The sequence below is a fragment of the Bolinopsis microptera genome, chromosome 3 (genome assembly GCF_026151205.1).
Source record: "Bolinopsis microptera isolate Bmic1 chromosome 3, MBARI_Bmic_1.0, whole genome shotgun sequence".
Classification (NCBI taxonomy): Eukaryota; Metazoa; Ctenophora; class Tentaculata; order Lobata; family Bolinopsidae; genus Bolinopsis; species Bolinopsis microptera.
The window spans coordinates 8,325,272-8,349,895 of NC_087074.1; the positions used below are offsets into that span (position 1 = coordinate 8,325,272).

The following is a 24,624-nucleotide window of genomic DNA, read 5'->3' on the forward strand; positions in this document are numbered from 1 at the left end:
AATACCAGTGACTTTTATAGAACTTCTCTACTGGTCTATGGAATCTCAAACGATTGCAAAATATAATACAGATTCTGATACTTCTTTTTTTAATGTGAAAAGTTTTCACGGTGAGCAATTCAACATTTTTGAGCTTGCCTCTCTCATGATTAATATGATCAATATATCATATAGGGTGGTATCTTTGATGAATCAAACCAGAAAACTAAACTTCTCCAAAGAGGATCTGGGGTTATTTCACAAAATCTATCTCACAATAATCTACTTCTTCTTGCTAACATCCAGGATTATCAGCCTTTATTTTGTTATGTGTCTCACTCAAAATGGAATTGTTTTCACAATATCAATCCTTTGTGTGCAATTCTCAATTACATACCTAGTCACCAAGGATCTATATGCGGAAGGAAACCAGGTAACAATGGTAATGTCCAACCTGTTGATGCTGTTTCTTTATGTGCCACCAAAGTTTGGAAGAAGAATTACCATGTTCAGTTATCATGTTATCATTCTTGTTGAGATGATTGCCATGCTTGTTTTTGGTTGTTATCAGCTGCCTACATCCACTGATCTTAATCCAAGTCCAACTATTTCTGTAGTTGGTCAAGATGTACCACCTTATACCTTCTATTGGTTCTATGCTTCTTCTCTGGTTATGTTTATTGTTGTGTGGTTTTTGAACTCTGAACGTGTTTCAAAGTGCCTCTTCAAGTATCGTGAGAAGATGGATAGAGGCCAGATAAGGGAGGTGCTTCGAGAGGCAAATTCCACATTTGGGACTGATTATCAAATCATCGTTGGATACTTCGGTCAAGACAAATCATCCTTTTCCGCTCAACAAACAATTCATCTATTTTAAGTGAACAATTTAAAGAGCTATGATAGTTGATTATTATATGTTTTAACTTGTAATTGAGTAACTAACACCTTAAATTGTATGATTTGATCTGGCTTAGTTGCAAATTATGCTTATTTATGGCATGGTAGCTGATTTATTCCTGATGATAATTATAACCTTTTGGGATTCAAAATAATTTTAGCAGTATTTTATTTAAAAACTGTTAAATTTTTAGATTTTTATCTTATATTTTTATTCAAACATTTGTGGATTTTTTCTATGTTAGAGATTTGTGAAATTGCCCAATTGGCTGCCTTTTTTTCATTTTTGCTGTTAAAATATTTGAATATCGTTCAAGTTGCTCGTAGTGCATGATCTGATGTAGCTTACAGTACTATTTCTCGAGTGATTCGGAAATTATACTGTTATGTATACTATTATTATATGTGTGCTATGCTCATTTGAATAACTGCTTACAAAATTGCATTCGTAATTCGAGTACAAATTGAATTTCAATTCGAAAATAGATTCTCATCTGTTTTAATAAATACTAATTGTGTTGAGTGGAATATCTGACCGGGATCTGACCTATTACTTTTTCACATTACAAGTAATGTTATTGACACTTTTCATCACCAATTGTAATTGTAATCATCAGCTAACATTCTTATTGTTAACTAGTAACTATGGTATGATGCAGATGGTGGCATCGAATTATGAGTCGATACCAAGTGACAACCATAATGCAACTGATTTAAAGAGAACTCCTAAGCTTGTCAATTTAAATCTATGCAGGAGAGTCTGGATTTTTGTGCTGGAGAGGAAGTGGGCTATCATATTCAGAATACTTGGATTTGTTGCCCTTTATTTTGACGTTTACTCCATCACCAAGAAATTTCGGAGGGGGCATTATGGATGGGCTGTGTCTTCAGTGCTACTACTCATTCTTACTCGTATCATTGGTTCTTTTTACTCTCTGTATTGTGAGGTTATAGAAAAACGTAGCCTTGGCCGTGAAGAGGAAACTGTAGAAATGTTACATACAGGAGCTGAAGGTGGTTTTGCTGGTGATGAGCATCTGGAACAGCTATCAGAATCAGATGACGGTCAAGACCTGGAAACAGATGATGTTCACGAACCTGAGTTGCATACTTCACATCAGTCTGCTAATATTTCTAAATCGGATGGAATAGAAGAAAATGCAGAAATGAAGGAACAGAGTAGTAAGAAATCCGGAATAACTTTTCTCCCGACTGTGATTCGGAAATCTTTTAAAAGGAAGAAACCTGAAAGTCAGCTTGAATCGACACCCTCATACCGTGGTTCATATCATGGTTCTTACATGGAGCCTAGATTTAAGAGGCAACAGGATTTACCTTGGAAAGAATTTGTCACTGGAGTTAGTCAACATTGTACACTAAGCATGAAATTATCACATTTTTTCCCGATACCCTTCCCTCAAGAATATCAATTTTGCAGAACATCCCACATTTTATGGACCCATTATGCAGAAGAATATTGTAAGAATGCCTGTAAGATGATTAAAAAGGCTGGTGTCCAAGAAGCTTGTTTCCGGCCTTTTCTACTGAAATATACCCAATGGAAAGTAATTTCAAAACAAATATCGTTGATCATGGCCACGGTTCAGACTATCCCTATGATATTGATCGAGCTATTGTATTGGACAGTGTTGTCAGAAGAGATATTTAAAGGCAGCAAGTTCTTGTTTTTTGATTTGTCAAGCTATGGGGGAAATCGATTCAACATATTTGAACTTGCATCATTGGTTATCAATATCGTGAACATTTCGTACAGGCTTGTTTCCCTTACAGGACAAATGAGGAAACTCAACTTCTTAAAACAAAATATGAAAACGGTGCACAAAGTCTACTTAACAATGATTTACTCTTTTTTACTTCTATCTAGAATACTGAGCATATATTTGGTAATGTGTCTCAATGGAAATGGCACTGTTTTTGCTCTGTTTGTTTTGTTAAACCAGTTTGTTATTGTCTGCGTTATCTCATTTAACTTTACAGAAAATGAGGAAAGCGATAACCCTGTTGCTGAAGACAACAAACTGAGCACTTTGCTCTCAAACTTATTCATGGTGTTTCTTTACCTGCCACCTGAAAAAGGGAAGCGAATATCCATGTTTGGTTACTATATTATAATGGGCTTTGAAATGTTGGCAATGTTTGGTTTTGGATGCTTTCAATTAAATACTGACTCTAATTTGGAAGATACAATCACCATTGTTGGGCATGAACTAGCTGCGAGTCATTTTTACATGATTTATGGAGGAACTTTTGTTATTTTCATTGGATGCTGGATCCTTGGCTCAGAGCGAGTTTCAAAACGCATGTTTCTTTATAAGAAAGAACTTACATGGCAATACATTCAAACTGAAATATATAATGCCAACTCTAAGTATTTTACTAGTTATAAAATTGATGTGATTGTCATGACAGGACATTCCATTATAATTTGATAATTATTCTATAATATTATTTTTAGAATTGTTCCGTAGTTAAACATTATATCTGTGACGTGTTGTAGCTTTATTAATTAAGTCAGTCTACTGATAAAGTACACATGATTAATGCTTATTGATGAATCGATCGACAGTAAATTTTTTATTATTGATTATATTATTAGTGATATTATTACTGATTTTAAACTTTTTAAATTAAAGGAACCTTTATCTTTTTATAACTTTTTAATTTTTAGCACAATATCAATATTTTAACTCTTATCACTTTTTATTCTGTATTGAAAGTTTTGTTAATTTATAAGTCTTATTATACAGTATATCAGATTGATCAGTTTTAATTGAATTTGATAATTTTGTATACTAAATTAATTAAGGATGTCAACTGTGAATAGTAAATAGTACTATGTTTATAACTGTCTGGCTCTTTACATCAAAGAAGATCAGTCACTCCGTTTGTCTGATTTACTATTCCCAAGAAATAAAAGGATTATATTGATGATGTGTGCCACACTGGTATACGATAATATTTCACGTTATCGACAATTTTGATTAGATTAGGCAAATTAAGTGCCTAACAAGGCGATTAATTATTCAACAATTTAGTAGGATCCAGTATCAAGATGCAGAAGAAACCATGGGCGAAGAAAGAGATCCGGCAGCAGAACATCAAGAAGTTGCGGCAAGCGCTGCAGAACTGCGGCAAGGCAGAGAGTGAGAGCGTGGAGGAGTTTGAGCAGCAGATCCTGGACAAGAGCCGGTCTATGGAGGAGTACTTACAGAATGTAGCCAAGGTGGGCAAATTAGTAGATCACGTGCTGTTTTGATAGTCACGTGATTCTTTGTACTGTCACATGATTCTCTGTACTGTCACGTGCTGCTTTTAACGCAACATGGCTTGGCTGGCATGTTCTTTCACTGCCAGATTTCATATAGCAAATCTTCACTTAGCGTAAATAGTAACCCGTCAACTTATAAATATATTGAAACTAGATAATGAATTAATGGTATGTAAAGGTTAGAGGGGTCCAGGGCCGTGCGGTCGAAAATGAACATCAGATCATTTAGCTCTGACTATTGCATCCTCAGTTGACTTGGTATAGCATTTGGTTACCCGATACCCAGTTAGAGTCTGAATTACCTAGAAATATTTGAACTATTAGCTCGAGCTTTGTGGTCACATCTTTTGTTTCCTCTACATAATATTCAGAGCTACATTTCTTGAATTTCAGTGTAACAATGCAATGGTTGACCTTTTAATCTGATTTGATGTACAATACTGAAAACATCGGATCACTTTGCAGGGCTTTGCTTTTAAACATCTCGAGCATTATTAAAGTACTACTTAAGCTTTTAAGGAATTATAAATTAAAAACCTATTGTTCCATCAATTTGCTTCACACACTTAAAGAAAATCTCCCAACCCCAGGTATTAGTGCACTGCAGTAACAGTAACAAGATGCAGAACCGGCACATGGCAGGGCAAGTTCCCCACAACTCCAACATAATGCCAGGTATGCACGGTGCGGTACCAGGAGGACCCGGCCACCACCCCCCATCTCAAGCTCCACAGCCTGGCATGATGCAGATGCATCCCGGACAGATGACCCAGGGAGACCCTGGTGGCCCGGGTATGATGGGACCAGGGATGGCTCCGGGTCCCGGGGGTGTGCAGATGGGTATGATTCAGAGAAGACAAATGTTCAGTAACCCTAATGTTCACCCTGGATCTCCTCATGTTCAGTCTACTGGGGGACCTGTACCTGACGAGGACCAATTGTATGCTGTGAGTATTTTATTATAGTAGCGAATAATAATGCAGTGATGATATTGAAGTTGGATTGTTAGGGTGTAAGATCGTTTAATAGTTTTAATTTTTCCCGTATAGTTATATTCTTTCAAAGAAATGTGACAAAGTATAACCATACATTTCTTTCTTGATTTGCGAATCAAATCACGAAGTTGGCCGTATTCCAGAAAATGTGCACAGTTTAAATCTCTCCTCAAATCTCGTTTTGCATTTCAGATGAAGTTAGCGGAACTACAGAAGAAGTACATAGTCCCGCTCCAAAAACTAAAAGAAAAGAATGCCCAGAAAAAGAGCGGTGAAATGAAAAGAATAGACGAAGTTCTTGACGTTCTCATGTCATCACGGAAGATAAAGATGGATAACCTAGTCAGCATAGAGTCAGTTCTGTTCAAGCTGTTTACCAACAAGTCGTCCAGTAGTGGGGACTCTGGTTCCGTTGAAAGACCTCCAATGTCAGCTGATAAAGCCGCGCACTTAGCTGCTGGTGAGATTCTTATAATGCTCACTTTATCACATTTTATTGCACTTTATCACACTTTATCACACTTGATCGCACTTTATCACACTTTATAAAATCTCATATTTATTTATCACGCCTCATTACAAATACCAGGGGTGCTCAAATTCCCTGATTTTTGATTATCTCATTGTCTATTGATTTTGTCATTTTATCGTCTCATCGAGTAAGTCACCAGACTTACACTACTGGACATTTAGATTTCTAAACGCTCCATCCCACAGGAGGCTCAGTTGACAAAGCAGCACAACTAGCTGGTAACGTTAGAAACACCCACTTCTGTCAGCCCCTGATAGACGGTGTTGCTAATCACGCCTGTAACTCTTCTTTCTTTCATACTGTCAGGTGAGCTTTACATTGTAACCTAGACGTCTTCTTAGACCCACTTAAAACACTCAGTTAATCTTTGTGGATTGCCCAGCTGTTTATTTTATACTTTACGCAACACGTTGAGATAGTAATTATACCATTTGCTAACTAAACCGTTCATATTATGACTTTCTTCATAATATCACAAATAGTTCAGCATTTTCTTTGTTCAATTAAGAACTGATGGAATAAAAATATCATAATGATTTTAATCAAATCAAAGTTGGAATAAAGGAAATTATTTTCATAAAATAATCTCGTACTCTATCGAATATAATGCCACTTATACAATATTTACCATGCTAGTTATATCCTCCTTACAAGCTTTAACATCATTCTGGGTATTTTAACTTGTTCTAGAATCAAATCAACAAACTTAATAAATTAATCGGTGATAACTGTGTCTTTAACTCAAAGTATATCATAAAAGATACTGCCACAAGTTCCCTCACTATCAACTAAACAAACAAGGTCCATAATCCACATTACCAAGGCGGGTAATCACCCAGATGATCAACAAACAGTCCGTTCGTTTCCTGAGTAGCATTCCTTATAGCATCTCTAACTCCCTCAATAGACTCCACCACAGGTACCTCAGCTTTAAGTTTACCTCTGCTGCCCATGTCAGTGGCAGCCCACCCGGGGCAGACTGCTAGTGCTATCACCCCCTCTCCTCCGTACTGCGCTGCTAGGTTCCGTGCTGTTCTATTAATAGCCACCTTGCTGCACCTGTAATCGTACGCTCCCCCTATCATGAACCTCTTGTGGCCTACAGACCCTGATTTGGAGCTCATGGACAAAATTTTAGTTTTGTTTGGGTTTCTGGATGCTGCCAGCCTGATAAGCTTTATCAGACCTTTGGTGAGCAAGGTGGGTCCTATAAAGTTGTTGTTATAAGTTCTGTGCAGTTCAGACCCCTCCACAGTCTCAATCCCCTCACTGCAGTAATGTGGCATGATCCCCGCGTTGTTCACCAGCAGGTTCAGCCCCCCATCTCTCAGTTTATCCTCACAAAACTTCACCACATTCTCTCTGTCCACCTCGCTGGTAACCTCTAACTTTACTACTGAGAACTTGATCTTATCAGTAGTGTTCTCCTGGATTAGTTGGTGAAGCTGTTTGGCGTTGTCTGGACTCCTACAACAGCAGATGTAGTAAGCGGAGCCTTCTGATTGGTGTGTTGCTGCTACACATTGTTTGATGAACTCGTATCCCAGACCTCGGTTAGCCCCTGTTACCAGGCACGTCCATCCTAGATCTATCATGGTTCTGTACTAGGGGAATGTTCAGCGTTATTATCTTCTTCATAATCAATATTTGTGGGAAATATCTGGGAAATGTTTAGCATTATCTTCACGGTCAATGGCAAATAAAAATCAGTAGTTCCGCAATCAGACAAAGGCGATTAGATACGTAAAACAAAGTGTTTACTTTAAACAGCGTATACTTGGAGAGACCGACGTCTGACAATGGTAAAGTTATCAGAAATATCTTAAGATTACAGAACAACAGATCACTAAGCCAGTAAACTAGGTTAAGCTGTCCCCACCCGCGCTTGTTGACTGAAATAACGCTACTGAGCCCTTAAGTATTGCTTTTGAAAACAATGGAATCATGGACCACAATCCACGTTTCTCCCTCTATTTCGATCAGTAATCCTGTTAAAGATAACCCGAGCCACAAGTAGTATAACTTTCACCCATCCCACCTGAACAATGTGCGCGTTTGTCAGGGTTTGTTTAGTGTAAAACACACCATTCTTTGAAACAAGAATCTGATTATATAATTAGCTGGAGTAACAGGAGTCTGAAAACAGTTGTAGCTCTCTCTTTCTTCTTGGGGTGTTATGATGATACTATTGTGAGGTTTTGAGAAGCTTCTGGTGTGGTGACTGAAACCATTTAACAAGTTTAACATAGCAGGAATCACGATCAAATATGTGGGGTTACTATTCTAAATATGTGGGGTAACTATTCCATCATGCCTTAGACCGTGCATGATTAGAAATTCTAGGAGTTAGATGAGTTCTATTATTATTTTAGTGAATAATTGATCTGACACTTTCCATTATAACACGCGGTTATTCCAGACGTACATTTGGTTTGGGACTGTACTCGTTACACGGGGATGTTACCCAGTATCCGCCAGCTAAGAGGCCTAAGAAGGGGGAGCCATGCACACTTGAGATTCTGGACAGTGAGATAGAGCGCCTTCCTACTGTATTCAAGGTGTGTAATGGTAGTGATTAATGATGAAGTTTAATAAAAACCACTATTATATTTAATACCAACACGTGTACGTTATACAATACAGTGCGGTGAAGGTTGTTTTGCAAGATTTCCTTAGATATCAACTTCAATGGGAACATCGATAACAATCGTTAGGATGTTTTGTTAATTTGTTTGTTTTATTTGCTATGAGATTTTGGTATACGTATATCATAATTTGCAGATAATCTTTTTCGCGTGAGCTATTTAACGAACATTAATTGTCTTTCTAGGCACAAGTAAAGAACAGGTCCCGAGGGGATCTGGAAGTTGAAGTGAAGCACATGAAACACAGTATAGTACCTTCTCTCTGTGTGGTAGTACCCAAGAAATACCCTGAACAATCGCCCTGGGTAAGTTTCATCATTAAGTTATTAACTTATGATATTATATTATTGTCACTTTACTTTACGTTAATTTAAATTGGTCGAGTACAACTATTTGACTGACATACATTTCTGTACTCTGACAATTTGTGTGACCCCTCCCAACAATGTTGTTACGTACCTACATAACTGTGCTTATATTTAATGTTATATAATTCTAGATCAGAATTGCAGGAAATTCCTTTTCCAAGCTCTAGGAACTGAATTCCTGAGTGTATTGTAAATGTATAACACTGATAAAGCGAATTTGATACTGGATAATTGTCAAATGACAACTGCATTGTCATGATATAAAGTTGCACTCGGGCTGCTAGTTGCATGTTTCCGGTTGTTTTTCCAGTAGACAGTAGTTTTAGTCAGTATTATTATGTACTAACAAGCTTCACATAGTCCTTGACACTAAACAAAGTGGCACAATGTTTGTAATATCTTACAATAAAGATTTAAGCTAAAATCTATCATATCGAATTACAGGTGAAAGGAACGAGAAATAAACTAGGATTAGCGATTGAGAAAGATCTGGAAAACAATCTAATAGCAATGTCAATGAACTGCACTCTGACGGAGATCTTACTGTATTGGGAGGTTTGTATCAAGAAGTGTTTGAAAAACAGAATATCTCGTGTCAAGGGAACATGAACATTGGAACGGATGATATAATTATGTTATCACACTTGATAAGTTTGAATGCTAAAGGATGACGACACAATATTTCAGATGGTATTTTGATTAATATAAAAACATTGATTGTATTCCATCATGAGAATCGCCCAGGGTTGAATAATTGATAATCTAATGTACCCTTATTTGAAATTTAAGATTCGTTCTGCATTGTTATTATTTGATGGATTTTGTCAACTAAAGTGTGTTTTTATTGAGTCTAAATTGATCTATTATTGCTCCTAATAATAAACCAAAACCACAAAATTTAAATCTGTTTCATTCAAAATTCAAATACATACAACAGTTTTATAACAAGGACCTAATCTCGACAATCATTGTTAGGATGACAGACGACCGTATGACCCAACGGCTTGCTCCTAAGGATCAAACCCTGCAAGAAGCTTACGATGTACCAGCTAACTTCTTAGAAATAGACGTGTGCAACCCTGAAACGCACGGCATCGCAAACAAAAGATATACTGACTACGAAGTCAGACTCAAGGTCAGCTCATAATAACAGCTAAAACCTTACTTAATAATATCTACATTAGAGTTGAGATAATGTTATCAACTCCAGGTTTACTTTTTGTTAGACTTCATAAGAGGTTCTTGAAGAAAATAGTTTGATAAGTCCGACGGGGAACGTCTCCAATATTTCATTTTACTGTTAAGAGTGTTGCGGTTTTTTCTGCAGAGTTCTCGAATGCCATACATTTTCTGAAGTTCTAGGACTTTATCTGGGTCCCTAGAGGTAGCCTAAAACGATGGTCAGGTTATAAAGTTGTTATCAACTGACTACGGCTGCAATAATTGATAAACACGATTTTACTATACTTTCAGATTGAAATGAGGAGTTATTTGTTATCGCTTTTAATTGAAATATTACAAAGATTCAAGAATTGACATACGTTTTTAATTACCATACACAATTTCTGCACGGCTAAATGTGGTAAATTTCGGGGGTTTACTGTAATATGTAATTACCTCGAGTCAGGTTGGCCCCCATCTCGAAATACTCACGATTCGTTGACAATTACTGAACTTAGATTAGCTTGTAAAAATGTACTGTAAACTTACAGAGTTACAGACAGATTATGGAAATACTAAGAGAGAAAAGCAAACCCTTAATACAGCCCTAGTGCTTAAGTAATTTGCTTTTCCCGATTAAGTAGTTGAATAGGGCTAAGTTGAACTTAAATAATATACATAATACAGTATTATTATTAATTATTGTTCTTTTTGACAATGAATCCAAAAATCTTCATATAATTATTTTAAGATGCTTACCGCATTTTCTACACTGGGGTTGTTGGGACCAGGTACCAGTATGCTGACACGTGATGCTTGTTTCGCCCATCAGAACGTAGCGCTTAGGTCTGACACACGTGATGTTAACAACTGTGGTCTCCGGAGTTGTTTCGTCCAGTGCAGAGGGAACTTTAAACTTCTCATCTAGCCCTTTCTTTTCACAGCGCCCCGCTGAGAACATTTTGAAGGGTACAAACACTGGATTTTGAAGGGTTAATCAACTATCTTGAGGAAGTGTTTGTAATAAGCTTCAGATAGAAACAAACTTCGTTTTAAAAAGGCCACGATGTAGAGAATTATTTGTTCATTACGCTTGTAACGGCTTACTCGAGGGTTAAAGTTTCAGATACAGTGGACACTGGACAGTTTACTATTAAATTGCACAGTAAATTAAAAATTAACAATACAAGGTTATCTTACCACAGGCAGTTCTGTCAGTATTTGGTGTCGATCCAGCGTCACATGCCTCACAGCTTGTCATAGTATCATCCCTATATGTTCCCTCTCCACACTGCAACTGCTCTGAAATTTTAACATTTTAAATGGCAACGGGTTCTAGAAGATACGAAAATCGTTATAATATATAGAGGTCTACAGTTCAGATGTGTTACTATAACATTAGATAAACGATATGACGTGACAAATTAGATATCAACGCGTTCCACGGTTTTTTGAGAATTATTACCACCCAGACTCTTACGTTTCTTGTATTCTCGATCCACGAATTTGCCTTCTTGATTATAAGCCCTATATAGCAACTTATCCTTATCCTGTCTTAACCCTTACCCTATCTTTGCCCTTCTATGTAATATAGACATAATCATCTCAGCTCGGTTCTTGTTAACAATTCTTACCACATTTTGTTCTCCCTGGGTTTCGTTCCTGGCCAAGTTCACAAGTTGTACACAAGGCTGCTCCTTCTGAACTGATCGTGTTATCAGGACATTCTTCACATGTGTTCATCGCAATGTTCCTGTAGCTTCCAGCTGGACATGACTCTGAAGAATTAGGAAATCTTTAAGCAGCAATTCGTTTGAACTACCTTATTAAGAAGTTATTGTGAATACAAATATCCTCGGTTTTCATTCTATAGCACAGTTAATTCAAATTTAAAACTTATCCATAATATCAAATATACGCTTTAAAGTTATCTTACCACAGGCAGTTCTGTCAGTATTTGGTGTCGATCCAGCGTCACATGTCTCACAGCTTGTCATAGTATCATCCCTATATGTTCCCTCTCCACACTGCAACTGCTCTGAAATTGTAACATTTTAAATGGCAACGGGTTCTAGAAGATACGAAAATCGTTATATAGACCTACAGTTCAGATGTGTTACAATGACATTAGATAAACAATATGTGACAAATTAGATATCAACGCGTTCCACGGATTTTTGAGAATTATTACCACCCAGTTAAATGGAAAACTCTGCCTTCAGTGAGAGTGATTTCATTTGGAGAATAGTAATTGTTAAAATTATGATCACGAAATCACGAGCTTACGAGAGAAGCAGCAAGTTGGCTTATTTATAAATTAAAGTTAGTTTTATTTTTTCAGCTCAATGCTTGTTGTCATTCAGCTATTAGTCACCTGGTTGTGTTCTGTAGTAATCAGATGCCTTGTCGCTGGACCAAAACGTTATCTTTGTCACGTCTCTGTTCCAGATAGTGCTCCAACTTCTGTCACTACACTTCGATAGCAGTTTGTTGAGCACCTCCACGTCGTTACAGTGTATCACTAGTCTAACACCTGCAGTTCTGGTTAGAGTGATACGCCAAACCTTGTCAGTAGGAGAGGGGGGATTAACAGGGAGGTTAGTCCAGGATGTGGTTCACCAGCTAAGATGGTATTTTGGAGTAGAGGTGAAATGGAGGTTGACTGCTCCTGCATGCTCTCCCCCAGCAGAGTAGAAGTACACTACCACCAAATCGTAACTCCCCAGCACACTATTAGTCTTAACTTCTAAAGGTGTCAACTCAAGATCCCACTCTATTTCCACCCCACGTTCGACTGGTAACCAACCTGTTAATTGTATGTTTAACTAATGACTCCTGAGCAACGATTTATATGTTAAATAAATAATTGTAACTCATTATTTAAAATATTTCATGTTTTTTACACGAATGTATCTTCTAATAAAGATAGGTGCGTGAGACATACTACATATTATTTTACATTTTTGGCTATATTATAAGAGAAATAATCTATTAGTTTATTAGGGATTGTTCACATTTTATTACGTAAGCTAGCACTCTCGGAAGTACAAAAATTTCAGTGCGAATAACTTAATAGTCGCTATTGGCACTGCTAGTAGTAATGTCGTAATGACAAAGATATGGCATAAGAACACTATGGCATAAGGGGTCTAGCTTTAAACTGGTTTAAATCATATCTTAAGAACAGGAACCAGTTTGTATCAATTGGATCCTCTGAATCCTCAGCCAATCAAATTATTTACGGTGTACCCCAAAGTACAATTCTAGGACCTCTCCTTTTTATAATTTACAGGGTGGGCCAAAAGTCAGTACCCATACGTTGGCCTTAATAGCTCCGCCGTGTTTTATATTTGAGAGCTGTTGCTTTGCAGATGGCATACTGTACTTACTGGTTCGAGGATTCCGTCGTCAAAATTTGAAAATTCGAATATTTTAGACCACGCCCATTCAATATTAAAACACCTATATTGTTTTCTCTGAACATACTGAACGCCTAATTTTTTTCAGAGACGGTAGATTATCAAATGTTGCATATATGATCTGAAAACATGGGGCAAAACGGATTAGAAATGACGAAGTTATCAAGCATTTTCTGTATCTCGTTAACAATATTGACTGGGTGATTATGTGACACCGTGACACGACACCTTAATTGGGCACCCTTAACAATTCCCATAATGTTTAACGGGGTAGTTAACGGGGGCACCTTATCACGTGATTAGGTAAACCAATCACCTAATCACACGTAATGAATAAACTCGTTATGCTTCATATCTCGGTCATCTGAGAAGCTACAGTTCTAATTCTTTCAGGACAAACGTAATTCGAATGGCCAAACACAATTCAATAACATTTAGCTTGATCCGACTATCCAAACTATCAAATAAATGTGAAAATGAACCTCCATTTGAAAAAAATGAACGCGAATATTTTTCGAGTTGACAAATTCCTCGAACCAGTGGTGGTACTAAGTCATACCAGAAAGAAGTATTTAAATTGGGCACTCAGTGACTGAGCTATAAAGGCCAACGTATGGGTACTGACTTTTGGCCCACCCTGTACATTTTAAACTATCTGCCTCAAATATCAGAATTCAGAAATAGCTAAATTCATCATGTACGCAGATGATGCAAACATCTTCCTAACAGGAGAAAACATAAACGAGGTTTATGATATGCTCACAATTCTTAGCGATGTCTTAGGTAAATTGATAAATTAGTAGATAGCAACGGTTTAGCTCTAAACCTTTAAAAAACGAATTATATAATCTTTTCACGGCAAAGAAACCTAGTTTTTATCGCGATGTAGTAGTTTTAAGGCGTTAGTGCCGAGTAATGCCTCTGGGTAGTGCTCCTCAATCAAACTTAAAAAATTCTTGCCTCTGGAAGCACATTTACAAATATATCACTGCTTTGTGCAGTCTCACCTTAATTACTGCTCACTCGTAATGGGTCTTAGAGCAATACTACTTGGTTTCGTTAATTACGGATGGTACTCCACCAGCAAGTACCAAGTCCGGTTTCTATGTACACAAAATATTAATATAACAGTTCATACACAAAAATATAGATTCCTTCATTGGCTGCTACTCCAGATGTTAAAAGGCACGCCACGGTAAAGATCATCATGTTCTTGAAAAGTGAGGTATTTTCTACGGACCCTATTTATAATTCTACTCCGCAAATATAACTGGCTTACAGATAGTTCAACAGAAGCAAAGGTCAAAGATCGATTTGTGTTGTGGGACCTCAAAGCAAGGAGCCAAGCAAGTATTAGGTTTGGGTCACGTGTTGTTGACTCTAAACCAATCACAAAGTATCATAACTTTTAACAGGTTCGGATTAGTGGAGTAAATGAGTTGTTCTTGTCGATACCAGAGCAGTACTCAGAGGAATTGTCATTATTATCTTGGTTATTCATGAGTGGAGCTAGTATATTCACAATACAAATGCCCGTCCAAATTCAAACAACGCAAAATTGTCACAGATCGTCTAGAGACTCGACTAATCGATCTCAGGATGGTTACGGATAATGATCATAGACGTGACCAAGACAAAGTCAATCCCCCGTCTGCATACTTATGATATGAAACTGGGTACTGGTTATCGTTAATACTTACACTAGCGATCTTAGCTGTGGAGTAGATTTGTCTAGAGTAACGGAATTATAGTCTCCTCACAAAGCAGCAGACTGTCTAGATCGCTGGACGATCTAGAAGAGGTGCTTCTCGATAAGGCTAACAACTTCGTTACTATTGAGGGAGGGAGCTTTGTTCAGTTGGACGAAGTACTCTTCTCAGGGTTAGATGTTACGGAGAGGTCTCATACGAGGTGATATCCACAGGGTGGTCTCATACCAGGTGGTCTCATACCATGTGGTCCCATACCATGTGGTCACATACCAGGTGGTCTCATACCAGGATAAGGTGCACCAGTTGAGATGGTATTGTGGAGTAGAGCTGAAGTAAAACCTGCATTCTCTCCCCCAGCTGAGTAGAAGTTCACAACCACCCTATTGTTACTCCCCAGAACACTATCTGTCTTTATCTTTACGGGTATATGGCCCCCAGAATATAGGTCGTTTTTTGAGCACTTAGAAACAGGTGTTAAAACTACTTCTAAGCATGTTTAGGGCTGTAAATATGTACAAAATAACCCTTTAAATGTTTCTTGGGTAGTTGAAAATAATTATTAGGTTTTTAAGTGTACTTTTTTTTTCACCTGTAAAAATACCATTTTTTAACAGGGCCCCCAGAATATAGGTCCAAACATCTGTTCCTAAGTTGTTCTAAAATTGTCACAGACAGTTATATGCAGTCAGAATATGTTGCTGAGACTGTATTGATGATGCCAATGGCTCCAGATACTAAATTGAAATGGTTTAGAGTATACTTAATAGCAAAAAATCAAAAACTACGGCCCCCAGAATATAGGTATGCAAAAATCGTCCTCAAATACTCCACCTTCTTACATTTTGATGATGCCATCTCTTCAGCATATGTTCTTTAACTGTTTCTCGTCACTACCCCACATTCCTTAATGCTCAGGGTGACAGAGAAAATGCAGAATCTTGGTCGCTATTTTTTTTTTAAAACCTATATTCTGGGGGCCATATACCCGTAATGAGTAAAATCTTTAATTTTACTTGTTAAAAAGCTTTCATGCACTCATTTAGTAGGGATCTTAACTAAATACTTAAATAAGATTGAAGGAGTGTCCCTAGATATGATTGAGGGGGGCTGTTTTTATCTGTATCAATACAATGTGCACCTCAATGACTGTAAATCAGACATTTTTGGCCGCCAAATTTTTTTAAAGGCCTAACTCAAAATTCTGTCCCAAAACTTAAGGTCATGAGACAATTCTACGTTGATTCTGAAAATTTCATGTGAAAATATTGAAACCCTATTGAGTTCTATTGTTTTGAGCGAAGTCAGTTTGAGATATGGGCGATTTTGTTCATTTTTTGCGATTATTTGAACACAGAATCCACAGTTAGGTAGATATTGAGCTGATAATCATAGAGAATGTGTAATATATATGTTTACCTTCCATATAAAGTTGGTTTCATTCAAAAATATTGATATTTGACCAATTTATGGACCAAAATCGATCAAATTTGGTGCGTATGCCCAAATATGGGCATATGGTTTTTGTTTTTATCCCATAACTCGGCCAATTTTTATCCAATTTTGATAAAACTTGATATGTGGGTTCAGTAGACTAGTAGCTACAAGTAGAGCATCCCAAAGCATGGTTTTGGGCATGTTCAGGGTTTTTGACCAACCTATATTCTGGGGGTCGTATAGACCTATATTCTGGGGGCCCGTAAAATTGTGGTGGCCATAACTTTTTTCCAAATTGTCAGTTTGCAGATGTCTCGATGAAAAGATAGCTTAAAATAATACTTATACTCATACCAGTAGTCTTAATGGCATGTGTTGGACAGATTTTTGTCATGACAATTTTTCGCCATATTTACCCCTCTAGAAAATGACAACATCGTTTAAATCTTTCGCTGTCATGACCAAATATACCAAAATACCTCATGTAGGTCCAAAATTTTTATCCAGAAACATAAGTTACATGTTTTACTCCAACCTAGCAGTAACAGATCCCATTAATATCGCTTATCTTGGTTAGAACTGTATCCACTAACATGACCTATATTTTGGGGGCCACCTATATTCTGGGGGCCATATACCCGTAGAGGGAAGGATTCCAAATCGTAGTCCAGAACCTCACCAGGTCGTACTGGTATCCAACCTATAACATGTACAGTTTTAGTGACATTTACCAGTCTACACATATTTTATAAAATATTTCATGTGTTGAACATTTTACTGTCGTGTTTGTTGTCTTTTGGAACAATTTTCTTTGAAAATTTTAAGAGTTTACGGCTTTAAAATACTTAAAAACATAACTGTGTGTAATACAAAATCTGCAAAACATGGTCCATGACATAACTGATAACCCATTAAAATAACGTTTTTATTAATAAATGATTGGTAATTACCGATAGTAATTATTAGCAAATATTTGATGTTGGCTTAATTTGAAAAAACAATTACCTTGATTAGCAGCAGTATTTCTGATTATCTCCACTGCTAAGAAGATAAGGAAGCAGGAAGTCGCCATTCTCTTACGATCTTTCCTGTCTTTTGTTTCGTGTCTTTAGACTTAATTTACATGTTTACAACAACCGAAATATTTAGCGGTTTAACTGAACTGAGCTAATGAGAAATGAGGACTGGAACTGTGCTAGCTGATTGTGCCAAGACCCTTACCACGTGGTTTTACGATCTATCCAATCACAACACCGTATATCTGCTCATGCCTCCAGCCAGCCACTAAGAATAAGAAGACTCTCACCCGGACCCTCGTAACTGATCTACTTTCTGTTGAATATTAAACAGCAGGTTTCAATCTGACAATGGCTGCTATTTCTATACAGCTCCGTTTTTCTTGCCTAATTAGCATTTAGATAATTAAGTGGTCTGAGGGTGGGTAAAGAGTCAAATTAATATACGGCTCACGAGCCAGGGTAATAATTATTCACAAGACCCAGGGAACCTTTACTCATATTTTATGCTCCCACAGCTGCAGTATTGAGTTGGGCACCGTGATTCCTTCTTATAAGCATCCTCCTTTTGTAATCCGTAATTACATATCTGGTGGACGAAGTAATTTAGTAATTTATGATTATGCGAGCGTTTTGACGGTTCCAAAGGTAATTGTTGTGAATTGTAATATTATGCAATATAATGATTATTAACCATTCTTTATTTAACATAATAATTGGAGCGCCAAGTTAATTACGGATTCTTTGAATGTGGGGTATGACATATTATCGTGGTGGTTTTATCAAAAGGGCGAATGTCAAATTTCACTATGGCTTAAAAAACATATGTCTAATAAAGGTCTATAACATCCCAAACAGTTTGAAGCTCTGTCGTATTAAGTTTAGATTTTCAAAGGGCGAATGTTATTTTCGAGGTTTCAAAAAACGCCGAATGTTATACATTGAGCGTTTGATAATAGTGGTCGAATGTCACACTAACGGACTCTATCTACTCTACGTGCAATATGTGGCGAATGTTTGACTTTCGCCATTTTGGAAGGGCGAATGTCACACAAAAACGTCAATTTTAAAACTTTAAGGGCCATTATCTTTCACATTCGCCCTCATGAAAAAACCACGACGATATATATTATGACCAATGTACCCTGGTGGTTATGATGTAGTATTAACCCAATTGTTAGTAGCTGCTCATGCTTAGATCATTATCTTATTATCTTAATTGATATAATATTGTATTCTATATTATTGGGGGGGGGGGGGGGGGGGGGGGGGGTCCAACCCGATGTCCGATATGAGGGTTGATGAGGCCAAAATCGGAATCGGAAAAATCGGAAAAATCGGAAAATTGAAAAATTTTAGAGAATCGATCTCTAAAACCTCTCAGAAGTGAGGAAGTGATAAAAAACCCCTACATATGCTATATTGTTATGAGAAAACGAACTAATTGGACATTCCAATAGTATGTTTTATGTGTTTTTCCACTGCAGGGGCTAGTATGCTCACTACTAGTTGGAGTTGTCATGTACTCCCAGACCCGAGTGCTTTGGCCTCTTGACGTGAGATTGATTGTTTCTGCTCATTAATTTTATCCCTGTTACTTGTTATTATGTATTAGTACAACACTAGGGTTATATTTTGTGGTCCGGTCTTTAAACATACCATAATATCACTAGTACACTGCACCTTAAATGTATAGTCAAGTACATTTGTATCGTAACACATGCTTGGCTGGGGGATCATGTTTTGTGTCCGTTCGGTACCCTGTATTTTCAAAACGGACAAAAAGTAGGGCGGACAAAAACAGACAAAACATTTAGATGTCCTCCTCCTCCTAAGTCTTCCTCCTCCTGAGTCCTTCTCCTCCTCAGTCCTCTTCAGTCCTCTTCCTGACTCCTCGTCCTCGTCCTCGTCCTTCTCCTCAGTCCTCCTCACCCTCCTCCTCAATCCCCTTCTCCTCCTCAGTCCTACTCCCAGTCCTCCTCCTTCTCCTTCTCCTTCTCCTCCTCCTCATCCTCATTTCTCCTCCTGATCCTCCTTCTCCTCCCCATCAGTTCTCCTTAGTCCTCCTCATAGTCGTCCTCCTCCTCCTGAGTCCTTCTCATCCTCCTCCACCTCCTGAGTCCACCTCCTGAGTCCTCCTCCTCAGTCCTCATCCTCCTCCTCAGTCATCATCCTCTTCCTCCTGAGTCCTCCCCCAGTCCTCCTCCTATTTCTCCTCCTCATCCTCCTCCTCCTTCTCCTCCTCATCAGTCCTCATCCTCTGTCCTCCTCATAATCGTCCTCGTCCTCATCCTCGTCCTTAGTCCTCCTCCTCCTTATCCTCCTCCTCAGTCCTCCCCCAGTCCTAATCCTCCTCCTTCTCCTCCTCCTCCTACTCCTCCTCCTCCTTCTCCTCTTTCTTCTCCTCCTAATCATTCCTCCTCCTCAGTCGTCCTCCGCCTCCTCCTCGTCCTTAGTCCTCGTCCTCTTCAGTATTCCTCCTCAGTCCTCATCCTCCTCATCCTCCTCCTCCTCCTCAGTCCTCCTCCTCATCCTCCTCCTTCTCCTCTTCCTTCTCCTCCTAATCAGTCCTCCTCCTCAGTCGTCCTCCTCCTCTTCATTAGCCCTTGTCCTCATCCTCCTAGTCCTCGTCCTTAGTCCTCGTCCTCATCCTCCTCAGTCTTCCTCCTCAGTCCTCATCAGTCTCATCGTCCTCATCCTCCTCCCCAAGTCCTCCTCTTCCTCAGTCCTCCCCCAGTCCTCCTTCTCATCCTCCTCATCCTCTTCAGTCGTCATCTTGTTCCTCCTCAGTCCTCCTCTTCCTCCTACTCGTCAGTCCTCCTCCTCCTCCTTCTCCTCAGTCCTCCTCCTCCTCCGCAGTCCTTCTCCTCCTCGTCAGTCCTCCTCCTCGCCAGTCCTCCTTCTCCTTCTTCTCCTCCTACTCCTAAGTCCTCCTCCTCCTCCTCAGTCCTCCTCCTCCCTCTCATCCTTTTCCTCCTTCTCCTCCTTCTCCTCCTGCTCCTCAGTCCTCCCCCAGTCCTCCTCCTCATCAGTCCTCCCCCAGTCCTCTTTCTCCTCCTCCTCATCCTCAGTCCTCCTCCTCATCATCCTCCTCAGTCCTCCTCCTCCTCAGTCCTCCCTAAGTCCTCCTCTTCCTCAGTCCTCCCTAGTCCTCCTTCTCCTCCTCCTCATCCTCAGTCCTCCTCCTCAGTCCTCCTCGTCCTTAGTCCTCCCCCAGTCCTCCTTCTCCTCATCCTCAGTCCTCCTCCTCAGTCCTCGTCCTTCTCCTTTTTAACAGTCCTCCTCCTCAGTCTTCCTCCTCGTCCTCGCTCTCGTCCTCCTCCTTCTCGTCTTCCTCCACACCAATCCTGCTCCTCTTCCTCAGTCCTCCCTCTCCTCTTCAGTCCTCCTCCTCCTCAGGCCTCCTCGGTCCTCCTCTTTCTCCTCAGTCTTCCTCCTTTTCCTCCTCCTCCTCATTTCTCTTCCTCATCCTCCTCCTCCTTCTTCTCTTCCTTCTCCTCCTAATCAGTCCTCCTCCTAATCAGTCCTCCTCCTCAGTCGTCCTCCTCCTCGTCCTTAGTCCTCGTCCTCATCGTCCTTAGTCCTCGTCCTCATCCTCCTAGTCCTCGTCCTCATCCTCCTAGTGCTCGTCCTGGTCCTCCTCAGTCTTCCTCCTCTGTCCTCCTCAGTCCTCCTTCTCCTCAGTCCTCCTCCTCCTCCTCATCAGTTTACACAATTTATTGTTACTAAAATGTTTTTAAACGCATTTGAGTCTGTAACATATTGACATGTTACAGTTACTGACTCAAAATGTGCCCGAGAATTTTTTTGTTTAACAGAGTTTTACTCTCCAGTACTATGGAAAAGTTGTTACATGATAAATAAAGATTTTGATAAATAAAGTGATTTTCATCCCTTTTAATGTTATTGAAAATTGTGTAGACTATTCTTTGTATCTAACTGAGGATTGGAAGTTTGAGAAAGGACCATAGTCATTAACCGTGCTACCCATTTCTGCAGATAGCCTGTTACAAATTGTGGAGACAATTTAAATCAAAAGTTACTAAAGCGTTCGCTATTTGTTACGATTGTTATTACCAACCGTACCTCTTTCAATTGTGGACCGGGGTAGATGTTTCTGTCAAACAAGAGTTGGTACGACATTGTGTTGTTTTTCGGACGAAACGATTCTTGTTTGGAACAAGATACCGTTTTGGGGTTCTGGGACCACCACCAATCGATTTCTTGTCATATTTAAGTACAGAAATAGCTACCTATATCGCCTAGAAACCTCAGAGGGAAGATTTAAATTTTCCCGATTTTTCCGATATGAGGGTTGATGAGGCCAAAATCGGGATCGGAATGATCGGAATTGATCGGGTTGGACCCCCCCCCCCCCCCCCCCCCATATTATTTCACATATTTGTGCTCTTTGTTTGGGAATGTCTGAAATCACGTTAAAAGTACTGTGACTATTTTGGCCAAAACAAACAGAACAGAATATAGGCTGCTTATTTAGGCTATCAAACCTTTCAATTTCTAGCCATTTACAAAAAATACAAATGTGATTGATTAATAGCGTAATTGAGTGTGTACGTGTTTTCTGGGACTGTTTGTCATAACCGCCTCCCCACTCAAGACACTTTGTAATACAATACACAGTCTGATTCGATCATAAAACATGATAAGCACGGAATCGATACTTCCGCTTCCCTGATTAGGAGCTGTGAGCTAGAAACTGATTGTGTCTAGAGATTATTTCATATACTGATTGTTATTACAAGTTCGGTGCTATTTGAGCTGTGCTATTTGACTTTTGAGCTGTGTAGTGCTATTCGAGCTGTGTAATTTACACACAGTACACGTGTGACGTGTCATATCTTTACTCAGTTTGATAATCTTAACCTCACAATTAATACTTGATCAGTTCGTAATCATATTGTTTTGACTCTAGAAGACCTTTAACAGGATTTCTATAATCATACAAATACAGTTCCTTTCACTATACTGTATGTACTAATGTTCCGCACATACACCAGGCACCTCCACACAGTTCATTGTTATCCTGATAGCAACCTATTGTTCACCCTGTTGTATATAATATAACCCATTTCAGACCAATCTGCCGATATTCCGGGTTCAAGAATGTTCTGTCAGGAGGAGATACAGTGACTTTGAGTGGTTAAGATCTGAGCTAGAGAAAGAAAGCAAGGTCGGTATTACAATCTTATGTTTTCTTGACCACGATTTGCCCCTTTTTTATGAAACTCAAACTTATTCTATTTTTAAAAACTTTGGTGATGAAACATTTAATTATTTTAATCCAGAGATGCTCTCCTTTACTCAGTGCAGACCATTCGACTCTTTGGCATGTTGCCAGCCAAACTGTATATTTTGAATTAAAAATTAACATCAGGGAAGTAGAGGTTCCCGGCCCAAAGTGACTTTAGGGCTTATGGTCGATAAAGTAACAATATAATTATTATATGATCTCATGTAATCTGATATGGATACGCTATAACAGTATGCATAGATAATTGCAACGATACAAAGGCTATAGGTCCAAATTAAACGATTGATCTCATCATACGTGTAGCTGTAATGTTATCTTAGTATATTCTCAGATAATCGTTCCCGCTCTGCCAGGAAAAGCTATAAAGAGACTTCTTCCATTCAGAGGGGATGACGGTAAGTTAGGATAAAATATGAGCATTTGTTGTCTGTCATCATCATTTAGGCGGCCATCTACCTATTTGCAACTAATTAACTAGCTTAAAAGGATTGATCCGAGTTACAAATATTTAAACACAACAAGCATTTTAAGAATCCTGTTTCACATTCCATATTTTGATTGTTGTATTGCTAGTTTTTGTTTTTCGTTTAAAATGAAAGGACCCCTGTTTTCGCGCAATTTCACGTATCTTGGTGCGCGCGCATATGTAGAATTTAGAATCTACTTACGCGAATGGTCACACATTGTGTTCCGTGATTGACTGGCTTGAGTGCATTGTGTGGTTAATAAATATAGCAATGCATTACACGTTGTATCCATTTGAAATATAGTATTGTTAGCATCTCGTATCCTTTGCATTCGTCTGAGTGCTAACTCGTCGCTAAAACTTATTAAGATATGGAAATTTCAGGTATATTCGAGGAAGATTTTATCGAAGACCGGAGGCAAGGAATTGAGGGGTTCATCAATAAGATTGCTGGACATCCTTTGGCACAAAACGAGAAATGCTTGCACATGTTCCTCACGGAGCCAATGATTGGTAAGTTTCTTAACCATAATCATTCGTTTAGATCATATTTTTTGTCTTTTTCTGAACACGTGCGGTTTTAACATAACTTCGGTTTGATAGATGCATGTCATGTTACATTCTAACGATGGTTGATGATGAACTGAGATCCCATCCACCATGCTCCGTGAACTCGTGCAACATGAATTCCGAAGCCGCTAAAAAAAAGAGAGTTTTAAATATTTGTTTTCAGACAAAAACTACGTTCCTGGAAAAGTGAGGACTCATTGAAATTCTAGGAGTCTTCCTTGTTGTGAACCTGCGGCATATCTGGGGACGAGGGTGTGGTCGGGGACTTCTTTAAGACTTCTCGAGGTAGAGGAATGTTTGGGGAACCAAGTAGAGCTACTTGTAGGGGACTTACAAAGACTGAGTGGATGCTTTCTCCATTCTAAACATTCCAAACTAAACATTTCCATTGTAAACATTATGTATACTGTGTCTGATGTACATTTGGAATGTGGATTGAACATTGTCTTCCTAATATTGTATCACTATTAAAGTCTTGTTCTAGGGACGTAGGTTTATATAATGACGCTCTGCAAAGAATGTTTTTTTTGATAAATTTAGATCTGATCGAATTTAAATGAATATGCAATAGTCATTGTGCGTTTTTGTCTGTGATATGTTGCTAAAAATAAATGACTGTCAATTTTAAAATGGTTTCAATTAAGATATCAACTTCTTATACTTTCTTCTTTTATGTGAAGATTATTCAAACATTAACTTCCATACTGTGAAAGAAGCTTTAACGGGAGCTTTAACAATGCTTAAAGCCAGCTTATTTTTTAATAAGTTGGTTGAATGGCGAGTAATTTTGTGTTTAAATGTAAAGTTTGCTTAAATAATTTGTACTAATATAGTAATATAATTGGTCGAAATTTCTATGTTTACTGTAT

General features: G+C 38.5%; 2 protein-coding genes across 2 annotated transcripts in view; both read left to right on the forward strand.

The window, feature by feature from the left end:
* Positions 1-24,596, forward strand: part of LOC134812255 (sorting nexin-12-like) — a 73,769-nt gene extending 49,173 nt beyond the window's left edge. Inside the window, exons 2-6 of the mRNA XM_063819530.1 lie at positions 9,679-9,840; positions 22,543-22,638; positions 23,051-23,114; positions 23,570-23,698; positions 23,919-24,596. Of these exons, the coding sequence (XP_063675600.1) occupies positions 9,682-9,840; positions 22,543-22,638; positions 23,051-23,114; positions 23,570-23,698; positions 23,919-23,956 (486 nt within the window). The 5' untranslated portion in view covers positions 9,679-9,681 and the 3' untranslated portion in view covers positions 23,957-24,596. The remainder of the gene's footprint in view (positions 1-9,678; positions 9,841-22,542; positions 22,639-23,050; positions 23,115-23,569; positions 23,699-23,918) is intronic.
* Positions 3,874-9,557, forward strand: LOC134812403 (uncharacterized). Its single transcript, XM_063819802.1, has 7 exons — positions 3,874-4,120; positions 4,756-5,112; positions 5,353-5,620; positions 5,878-5,998; positions 8,112-8,250; positions 8,523-8,642; positions 9,150-9,557. The coding sequence occupies exons 1-7, from the start codon at positions 3,950-3,952 to the stop codon at positions 9,312-9,314; spliced, it is 1,341 nt and encodes a 446-aa protein (XP_063675872.1). The 5' UTR covers positions 3,874-3,949; the 3' UTR covers positions 9,315-9,557.
* Positions 24,597-24,624: the final 28 nt, after the last annotated feature.